This window comes from Lottia gigantea (genome assembly GCF_000327385.1).
Source record: "Lottia gigantea unplaced genomic scaffold LOTGIsca_71, whole genome shotgun sequence".
In the NCBI taxonomy this organism is placed as follows: Eukaryota; Metazoa; Mollusca; class Gastropoda; family Lottiidae; genus Lottia; species Lottia gigantea.
This window is the reverse complement of record NW_008710397.1, coordinates 647,607-659,329: the sequence shown is the minus strand read 5'-3', so window position 1 is coordinate 659,329 and position 11,723 is coordinate 647,607. Positions and strand designations below refer to the sequence as shown.

Genomic DNA, 11,723 nt, shown 5'->3' with positions numbered 1-11,723 from the left:
GCCAAAACACCTTTTCCTTCGTTCTTAATTGTCTGTATCTACCCAGCATCAACGGTGTAAGTATCATGGAGAGAATATATACCACAAAGAAGAACATGAAGGCAACAAAAATAACTGTCTTTTGGATCATGGGATCCTCGAAATCAATCTGTTGAAATCTCGGATCTATAAGATACAGCAATTCCATACCATCAGCGTTACCATTACCCGTATTTACTTCCATTTTGGACGTCCGTACCAGATTCTCTGCTTATCTGAAATTTCCAAAAGTATCTTATAAATGGAGAACAAGAAACTGTGCTCGGGAATGCGATGAATGGAATAGCTACTTCATCAGGGGAGGGGCGGGGCTCTTCCAAGCCAGAGAAACATTAGCTTGAATACAATACATGTACATGTATTCGATTTCAAATTGTATCCCAGACTATAGTATAACACTCAGAATATGAGTCAGAAGTTCCCGTCCCGACAATGATCCGTCTTAATTTTTACTTGGGCTCTAGACAACAATAGGGAGGTGAATATAATATGATTAAAGCTGCGATTACGAAGCTGGAACTCAAGCTCAGACTCAAACTCAAAAGGTGATTACTTATGTCCGTATACGATGATTCTGCAAAACCGTCAATGTACAAAGGAGTAGAGGAAAAGCCCCCACAGTAATGATGTCATAAATGATATTTCCCTATTTTTGCAGGTTGTCAGCTGTCCGCAGCCGTCCAGGATTTGTCCTGGTCCGTTTTTTATTGAGCTTGCGCAAACGCAAACTAAAACCCAAAGGCATATTCAATAAAAAAAACGGACCAGAGCACTTACATATTGAGACCTCAAACTCAAACTCAACACCTCCGTTAGCGCAATGGATGGCTCAGTGAGCGATGTTTTTTACGTTTGTGGACGACTACGGATAGCTTTATCTCATCATTAAGACAGCATTACTGTAGGAGACTTTCCTCTCCTCTTTTGTTTAATAACCCAATACCACTCGGTTCCCTTTATAAAATTGTTATATGGATATCGTACACATGTAATCACGTTTTGAGTTTGATCTTGAGTTACGCTTACGTACACACGTAAGCTGTCCAATGCTCAATATCCGCAATAACTTCACTTATGATATACATGTACATGATGATATAAGTACATGTATCTGCTTTTATCAACGAGTGCGAATAGATTAATAAATATGACATACACTCGTTACTGAGATACTCGTATCGATATAAAAATAGTATCGTTTAAGCACAATGTCAGATTAACTAGGGATTAACTCGTCTCAACGACGTTTCTATGGGGGAGCCCCACCCCATCCCCCTCCAGAAATATGGCTGGCCTGGGTTTCAGATAGCTTCAAACAATCTGTTTGTATCATGTAGAAAATCGAATATATTTAGACGATTAGTTCCAAAAGATTGAGCTAACTTAGAATAAAATCTTTGGAAAGCTGTGTTCAGTCTGAACTGTTTATCTTATCGATATAGATAGGCTACTATGTAGCTGGATGTGGGGTCACTCGTGTTTGACCAAGGATGAACTTTAACTTTGAGACACGTAACAATTATTTATCCATACACAATTTATCACGAGAAGACAACTGACAAATTCTATTCAATATACCTAAGTATTTTGAAGCCTCAAGGTTGGCGTGTAAGTTTCGGAAATAACCATTGCAACAGCAGAATTAAGTAAATGACCGATAAGATGTATTAAGTATTCGACATGCCCAATTCAGTGGCGGAGCCAAAGAGGGAGGGGCAGAGGGGTAGGGGCAAAAATCTCATAACTAGGTTACAACTGTCCCCATTGGTGAGTGATCAGAAATGTGCCCCTTGTCATTACAATTTCTTTAAAGGAAAATTCCGCTTTTTTTGTTGGTCCAAATTCGTTTGCCTCAAATTTGTGAAACTATACACGAAAATCTACATAAATGTGCCCTTTAACGTATCTGAAAGTTTTAACTAAAAGAATCCTGCCCTTGATTTTTAAACACCAAAACTATTTAAAAGCGTTACGCAAGTTTTTTAAATTCGCTATGCTTCTTGGAAGCTGTACGGATTTGGGTACAATAAACACCTAATTGTCTCTTAAGGTTTCAACTAATAATATCAAGCCATTATAAAGCCCAACACCAAAACTAGGTCAAAATGCTTAATTAACAATTACTACTCTCCATTTTTAAGAAAAAACAAATTTTTTGATCAAGAAGATACAAGATACATAGATATAAATAGCATACTTTTACTGAAATATTTTCAGGTATAATTTACGACGTTTTTAATAATGACGTTGTTTTTTACCAAAAAACGGCATTTCGCCTGAAAAGAGACACGTTGGCCATCAGTTTGACCAATCGTACCTTAGTCTCAGAAACTGGAATATTTAGCAATGATAGTGTTCACAGCTCACTGTCGAGTGTTTAGCCTATAACAATATAAAGGGAAGCAAACTTACCTAATGAACGGTTGAAGTACAAATATTGTTCTATCAAACCATTCGATGTAGTTAAAGATTGTGAAGATAACAAGTCATATGATACAAGGTTTGATATCTAATTGATGATGGTAAATAGGTATTTAATTATAATGTAGGACCTCTCTTATCTCATGATCACAGGCAGTTCGATAGGTAGATATATTTTTATGATAAAATAATGTAGATCGAAATATTAATAATAATGCCCGATATTCGGTTGGAACTTCATACTAATAACACTTCATTTTGTATTCAGAAGACCTTTCAGAGCTAACAACCCGATTTTAATAACTTTCACACTTAATCTACTTTCAATAAGTAAAAGGAAGCGTGTTAGCCCAACACGTTTGATCTACTAATTTGATCCATAATTAAAATAACACAAAGAGTAACAGCTTTTTCGCTTCATCTTTTGTCCTACTGGTAGTTTTGATAACTTCTGCACATGATCAACTGCCCATATGTGATATGCCTTCACCCGATGTTGACAATGTAGTTTGTTGAAACGTTGCGTGCAATAAAACGAAGGAGTGGTATACAATTTAATGTGATATCTAAGATTACCCGAATTTTCTATTTCGCTCTACAATTGATGTATTGAGTACTATTTTAACAGTGGTATTTCTATATCACTCTACAATTGATGTATTGAGCACTATTTTAACAGTGGTGTTTCTATATCACTCTACAATTGATGTATTGAGCAATATTTTAACAGTGGTATTTCTATATCACTCTACAATTGATGTATTGAGTACTATGTTAACAGTGGTATTTCTATATCGCTCTACAATTGATGTATTGAGCACTATTTTAACAGTGGTATTTCTATATCACTCTACAATTGATGTATTGAGCACTATTTTAACAGTGGTGTTTCTATATCGCTCTACAATTGATGTATTGAGCACTATTTTAACAGTGAAAATATTTAATTATTGTATATACATGTACATGTAAGTAATACAAAAAATATTTATCATTTAAAGAAATGTTCAGATAGTGGTGCCTGTAGTTCTAGAGATGGTAATTCTCGATAAAAACCATCTTTTCCAATTAACCAGTAGGTGTACATCGATCCTTTACCCTGCAATGTCAAAATTATAGTTATACTTTAAAACGATGGTTCCGGTCATATTCCACAAACAGAAATTTCGACTTAATCCTTTTTCCCAGTGTTCAATGAAACATTGACTTTTAGTATTTTTTTACTTCAGCCTAGCTAAGCTTTTCCATAAATGTCAGTTGAGAGCAGGATTCCCTTTTTTCTGAACTTTATTTAGTCGAATTCTTTTTTTTTTTGCACTATTAGCCGGACCAAATCAAAGCACAAACAAAGCACAAGCTAAGTGTAAACAAGCACAAAGTGCAAACAAGGTAAACAGACACAAACAAAGTGTAAACACGTGTAAACAGTTCTCTAAAATCACCGCGTTGTTAACAAGACGCAAACCAAACTTGACCACAAACAGATAATCGTAACAAGGAATCAAAAAGGGTAAAACCTGTAATACAAGACTCTATGTTGTTGGATCGTTATTCTGGTTTGGATATTTTGGTCTTTTTAAAAACTATGTGTCTGGTTATAGCTTACCTTCATTTCAACAAGACCTCGGTCACTTAACTGATATCCACCAAGTTGATCTAAAACTGCCTTGCATTCTTTACTGACATGAATACGAAGGGCTGTAAATATACACATTTGCAGATACAAAGTTCTGGAGAAAATTATGAAGATAAAAAAATGTAAGTATCTGTGATCAACTGCGACAATTTCGTCGGAAGTGCAGTCGAGTTCAGCAAAGGATCAAACATACAGCCGTCCCAGATGCTATAAGTGGTATGGTTAACCAGAGCCCCATTTAATTTCAAGCGGAATATATGTAAACCGTAATATCTTTACCTAAGCCGGATGTTTCCATTCTGCTACTGTAGTTGACTGTATCACCAAATAAACAATATCTTGGCATTTTTAAACCAACAACTCCTGCACATACTGGTCCTATTGGTAAAGAGAAAATACTATGTCATGAAAAATATAGTCTAGACATTGAGCTGATACGTCATTTATAAAGTTACATTATTCGTTTTCAGGTAATCTTACACAAAACTGAAACCGAAATATGTTTGCATATTATGTTGGTACCAGTTAACACAATATCGAATATGTCATTTATTTTATTAAGCGTTTTGTACAGCCCTAAGTCTTCACAATGTCAAGCTTGGTTGGTTGATGACAAGTTAACGTTTGCTTTCAATGGATGCTGATATCGCAAAATAGGTAGTTGTTGGTAGTCGTAGGAGTTGGTAGTTGTTTAAAATGGACGATTCTGAGTTGGTTTGGCTGTTGGTACTTCTGGTCGGGTCAATGACATGGCAGTTCAACTTGGCCCCAATGTCAACTTCGTATAAGACGGAGTTCGTAATGGCTTGACATTGTGAAGATGGCCACAAATCTAGGGTTCAAAAGTGGCATTATAACAGACACAATCTTTTATTCGTCGTGGTTAATTAAGAATTAACAGTAGCACAATTACCTGTATGCATACCAGTCCTAAGCTGCAATGTTCGATCTGGTCTATGAGCAATAGTGAAAATAGATGTAGAGGCGAGAAGATCTAGAGCCATAGTTGCTATTTCTCCTGCATGCCTTTTACCATTAGGAATAGGTAAACCACTCGCCACCATATAGGCATCTCCGATAGTTTCCACCTGTAAGCAGTGTCGAAGAGAAGTGTTTATAGATGGATTGGAACATCCGACAAACAATTACATCAATTTCTTAATCGACACAGCGACACATTGTGTATACAAAGGGCCGGAAAAAAAGTATCCAGCCACCCAAAACCGCCTCTCACAATTTCTGCACCCCCTTGCGCCTATACACAACCCCTTCTCGAAATCAAATGGTCGTTGAGAAACCATGTTTTGAATTCTACTATTGAGAATTATTTTTAAACTTATACCTTGTAGACGTCGTATCTATCAATGATATTATCAAAAGTGGTGTAAAGATGATTCAGGAAGTTAACAATCTGTGAAAACACAAAACAAGATCTTATTTTACAACAATTCATACGTTATGCTTTTAGTAACCATTCGTAAAGCATATCTCTACCCACGACCTAGACCTTCAAATTAGTGAGCAAGCCACATCGGACCAGCTATCCCAAAATTAGGACGATACAGATTTAAAGGAGATAACGTTTAAAAAATCATTAATATTGAACCAAAACAGATTTTAAGGGAGATAACTTTTATAAAATCAATAATATTGAATCAAAACAGATTTTAAGGGAGATAACTTTTATAAAATCAATAATATTGAATCAAAACAGATTTAAGGGAGATAACTTTTATAAAATCAATAATATTGAATCAAAACAGATTTAAGGGAGATAACTTTTATAAAATCAATAATATTGAATCAAAACAGATTTAAGGGAGATAACTTTTATAAAATCAATATTGGGACAATACAGGTTTAAGGTAGATAAGTCATTGTAAAATCATTAATATTGGGCCAAGATAGCTTAGAATCAGGATATAATATTACCTCAAAAGGTGTACTTTCTGCAGCTAATTTGGTAAAACCAACAACATCACTAAAGAAAACTGTGACAGAGTCAAAATATGCCGGGGATACTTGATTTCCTCTTTTTAATTCGTTGGCTATGGTGCTGTAATATATATACATACAAAATGTCTGTAAATTGACATGCTTAATTCGCATTGTAAATGTTCAAATCTGTACCAAATGTTGCCCAATCCTCTCTACTCAACTGCTAAGGACAAGAAGTATCCAGATCAGAATAATACTGGTTTAAACCTGTTTAAATTATTTATCTTAAAGGATGAATGACGTGTTTCCCAACTCCAGTAACCCTGAATGTGATACATATAGAATAGAATGATGGTGTTACTTTAATATCAGGAAAACCCATTTTCTTCCGTAGACAGCCAAGATGGCAAGTGATGTTCATTAACGTATTTAATAAGCTTTACAGATCAAAACCAGCGTGTGTGAAATCTAATATTGATCTCTTCGAAATTTTGATTTTGGCCAAAGTATAATCAGCCATCACGATTTCTCCCATAAAATTCTTTTTGAACCGGTAACATCTGATGTAAAAGGAGCAAATACTTTGCTCTGTAAATGAACTTACGCTGGCAACATTCTACATAACAGTTCGTCTGTTTTCTGTTGCTCTTCTTCCAGCTGTTTGGTTCTATCAGCTACCAGATCTTCTAAATGATCAGCATACTTGGATAACATATGAATCATTTGATCAATAATATTAGTCGTCCTAAAATAAATCAATATTGAACATTCTTTGGACATTGTCTAGTTTGTAATGGACCATCTCATGCTGTCAACGCGTTTCGGCTAATACATCTATTTTTAGGACATCTGGTAAAGATTCTCAAGATTCGCTCTTGCCTATACATGCAGACCTGATAAAAGTAAGCACAATTGCTGCTTGTTGGTTCCTGAAGCAGTAACACACTCAAAATAGACTTACAGACTTTCTGACCCGTTTTTAGATATTTTCTGTGAAGATTTTTGAATTCATATTACCAAATTTTCTTTTGCACTTACTTTCCTTTGTTTATTCTTCGCATTTGTTCACCTATGTGTCGGAAAGTGGGTCTTAAGACCGGATTTTCCTCCCAACAAGATTTCATCACCTCCAAAACATTATCAGCTGCCACACCTTTCTCTACCACTGGCCGATATGGTGGATCCTCACAGTTGATTACACGCTCCACAATCTCTAGAATATAAATAATCAACTCACCAATAAAGGTATGTTTGGTTAAGTGTACCGTGAACTTACTGTGCGACCACTATGGTTTCTGACTCACACTATATCCATCACTTTAATTTGAATTGGAATTTTATTTTTGTAAGTACTAATAATCTTAGATTGTATTTGGTTTAAAAACAATCCACTTTAGGAACAAGTTAGCATTAGGAATTTTCTTTGACAAAGAGGAATTTTCAGTCCAATATATGGGTAAGTTTTAATGGAATTTCTAAGAAGTACAGTATGTAGTGGGTTTAAAATATAAGCACAAACATCCCGAACATACAATGACACCAAAACATACAATGACCCTTGTACATACAATGACCCCAGCACATACAATGACCTTTGAACATACAATGACCCCAGCACATACAATGGCATCAGAACATACAATGACACCAGAACATACAATGACCCCAGCACATACAATGGCCCCAAAACATACAATGACCCCAGCACATACAATAACCCCAGAACATATACTGACACCAGAATATACAATGACTCCGGAATATACAATAACCCAGCACATACAATAACCCCAGAATATACACCGGCCCCATAACATACAATGATTCCAGAATATACAATGGCACCAGCACAACTTAAAAATCTATTTCACAGTCCAAAAGTAAAAACTATTTTTTGAGCATTTTAACAGAAATATAACTGTGCATTGAAAGTTGTGAGAAAACATGTCAAACTTACCTGCGGGTTCCAATACAACGTTGCCGTAAGGTCCCGTACGTAAGAATATTTCTTGAAGTATAATTCCAAAAGCATACACATCAGCTTTCTTGCTACCCCGAGCATAGGTAACGGGATCTCGTAAGACTTCTGGTGCTACCCATAATTTATCTGAAAACATCAAAATTCTTTTTAAAAATCCTGGTAGAAAAGCTGATCATACCTGCAGATGTCTTTTTATAGCTATATCGAGTCATATAAAGAAATGTGGTCAAAGATAGGATATTGTTGGCGGTTATGTTTTAAGGTCATTTTTCATCAATACAGGTCCTGTTTCCACCTAATCAGGCCCTGTTTTCACCAAATCAGGTCCGGTTTTCACCAATAAAGGTCCCGTTTGGACCTATACAAGTCCAGTTTTCACCTAATCAGGCCATGTTTGCACCTACTCAAGTCCAGTTTTTACCAATTCAAGTCCATTTTTTCAACTAATCAAGTCCAGTTTTTACCAATTCAAGTATAGCCAAATCAATTCCGGTTTTTACCAATACAAGTCCAGTTTTCACCAAAACAAGTCCAGTTTTCACAAATACTCGCCCCGTTTTCACCAATACTCGTCCAGCTTCCACCTAATCAAGTCCAGTTTTCATCAATACGATGCCACTTTTTGAGAGTAACTGTATAAACTAAACTTGTATCAGCTAATAAACATCACTAAAAGGGCAATAGGGATCGATAAAAATTATGGTTATTAGTATTAGTATGTTGAACCTTTATCAAAGAAAAGTAAACTTACGCATTTCCTGATTTGCAGACATTTTTTCGCCAGCTCTAAACAACGGCATGGCCAGATCACCAACTTTACAACACCAATGATTATCTACTAGAATATTGGTTGACTTGAGTCGACCGTGAATCTGAACTTCCGATTCATGTAGGTAACTCATGCCCTGCAATGTAAATTGTCCACATTACTCAAAAGTCAAGATTTATTTTCAAACAATTCGAGACCTCAGGTTGATGCTGATACCAATCATGATAGTTAATACAGAAATACTTTCAAGGAATGATTGTACGAGTCTGCATTTGCCCCGAGGTTTGGGATCAATTTGAAGTGGTAAGGACTCTTTAACGTCTTACTGAATCTGCATACCACGGGTTTTCGGATGAGTACGAGTAGCAAATGGCAGCATCTGAGAGAATTTAAGTCGCAGTTGACGTCAGTTGCCCATGTTCTAATCTTTATGAACACAATAAATGTGGTAGTCTGTCTGGGCGGTTGGAATCTATGACCATCGCAGTTGATATATACTCATATGATAACTACAACTAATCTGAGGAAATTCTTGACTTCTTCAGTCGATCTGAACCCACTTTTTTGAAAATCAATTTAATATAGCTTACCCTAATAATATCAGACAAAAATGAAACTTTAAAAATCCAATCAAGTTTAACGTTTTTATTTTGCAGAACATCATGTAAACTTCCTTTCCCGCAATACGACCATATTAAACAGACTTTGTTAGGTTCAACACAGGCCCCTATCAACTGATTGATAGTCTTGTACCTCAAACTTCTAACCTATAAATAAATACATATATAATTATATCCAACGCCACTGTAACCGCTCGGCCGAATTCAAACCAATTACAAGCATCATGACCTGACAGCCATCTCAGAAGAAGTAATTTGTCATAATGATGGTCCTTCTTGGGCATCTACACATGTTTGCGTAATCTCGAAGCGATCTTGGCTGGTATCGATCTTATATACATGGGGCGGGTATGTACACATCCTAAATTTAAGATTCTTTCTATTCTCAAAACGTTTCTACAGGTATGATTTAACGAGCATGTCCTTTGTCTGTTATTCAGACATTTTTTCAAGTATTCAACAGATATCCAGTACGCATTCGACAACTTAATGGTCAGATGAAAAGGATCTACCAAGAGCGTCTCATGAGCACTCAATACAAGTATGGAATGTCAATGATTTTGTATCAGTTTTCAATGGTAACTCTTTCATATTTTTCGTGGAATAAATTCCAAACTCTGATATTGAGTTTTTCTCTGAGACTTTGTTTGGTATCGGGAAAACCATGAGGCTAAGGTGTTATTTGACAGAACTTCGTGAGGTAAGAACGAGAAAGACTCGAGAATCTTAACTGAAATACTTACAGAATTGATCTCCCGGATGATATCATTGGTTACTGCAATCGATGATTTTAAAACAGGTTTAATCGCTACAGCTTGTCTATCTAATACAGCAACTGGGGTGAATATTTGACCACCTAATGATATTGTAGTTTCGCTACTTCCAGAGTTCAGTGAGGATGCTTGTGAAGCCTGAAAAGGTAAATACTGTGAATCGTTATATCTATAGCACCAAAAGAAGACTCAAGTCCACTACTCATTGCGGTACCTGGATGGTCGCAAAGTCCGACCATTGCGTTCGACAAGGTCAAATGTTTGTAGAAAGTAGCTCATGAGCAACTGAGGGCAACATCACCTCGAGCTCAGGTCATTGGATTGGTCAGGTTCGCCCGAACATCTCCAGTTGTATAGTATTCGACGATAATCCAGATGCTTTCAGATCTATCAGTACAAGGTCGATCTGAGCCTTAGCAATACATCATGGGCTAACATCAATTCTGTTATAACAAGAGTAGTGCTAGTCGTTTGCGTCTAATCCTCGAGTAAATCATACGTGATAATACACGAGAGTAGAAATACGTTGTAAATATGCTATTATTAGTAATAAAAGCTTTCAAAAAAAAAAGAAAATTCACGAATAATTTCATAGAGATCACAGTTTTGTTTGGTTAACCCAACTGACGCATTTTTCGCTTTCTGCACTCACCGATTTAAAACTGTGTTCAGAATTTCTCTCTCTTTTCTCCCTCAACTGTAATCGATTAAATGCTATTTTCCAATCCATTCGATTCAATCTGTAATTTTCAGCTTTAGCTCTATATTGTTCATTCATGTAAAATATAAAAAATATAGGGTTGATAACCTTGGAAAAATAAAATTCGTTCTTTTTCTGAATCAATCCTATGTAATAAATTTTCTAATTTAGATAATATTGTCACTAATTGTAAAATCAAATCATGTTGGTTTACACTTCAAGAGGAACAATCATAAGTGAATAAGTACTTCATCATGAAAATTGGTATCAGGTATCTAGAAGAGTAAGCATACCCTACCTTTTCATTCGTCCCAAAAGTGACCGAGCACCATAGCCAGAATGATTGATCCCCTAAAGTAAAAACACCTGAGCATATATTTCATTTCATAAAAGTTGATGATATAGCTTATTTAAAACCATACTTACTTTTGCCAATAAACGATCGCAACCACAACGACTACAAGAATCAAAAACACAGGGATTCCGACACCCATACCAATATAAGTATCTACAAAAAAACATCATTATTCATCAAATTATAATTACAATTTATTCAAATATTCAAAGTGTTGACATACTGTTAAAATTTGTTAATCTTCAAGCCAAATTATTTGATCTACAAAAATCATTGTACATGTACATGTAATATTTTTTCAACTATAAAATAAATTTGTTGAAAATTGTAATCTGTAGTTGACTATTAAAATTTGTTGATTTTCTTTTTAACCAAATATATTGAACTGCTACTATAATTTGTTGATCTTCTACTTTGTTGACCTACAATTAAAATCTGTTGACATTTTATTGAACTAATATTTGTTCCTCCAATGTTGAAATCTGTTGATC

The 11,723-nt window shown here is 35.5% G+C and overlaps 2 protein-coding genes across 2 annotated transcripts in view; both read right to left on the bottom strand.

Annotated features, from left to right (window-relative positions):
- The window catches only part of LOTGIDRAFT_167976 (hypothetical protein), a gene marked incomplete at both ends in the record, with an annotated part of 14,198 nt that extends 13,975 nt beyond the window's left edge, over positions 1–223 (bottom strand). Inside the window, one exon of the mRNA XM_009065858.1 lies at positions 190–223. Coding sequence (XP_009064106.1) covers positions 190–223 — 34 coding nt within the window. The remainder of the gene's footprint in view (positions 1–189) is intronic.
- Positions 224–3,451: 3,228 nt separating this feature from the next.
- On the bottom strand, positions 3,452–9,551 carry LOTGIDRAFT_130906 (hypothetical protein; the record flags this gene model as incomplete). Its single annotated transcript, XM_009065857.1, has 11 exons — positions 3,452–3,559; positions 4,067–4,158; positions 4,376–4,474; positions 5,010–5,184; positions 5,439–5,507; positions 6,029–6,152; positions 6,639–6,779; positions 7,073–7,247; positions 7,992–8,158; positions 8,787–8,920; positions 9,375–9,551. Coding segments are annotated over 11 exons (1,461 nt in total), but the record flags the coding sequence as incomplete, so codon positions are not given.
- Positions 9,552–11,723: the final 2,172 nt, after the last annotated feature.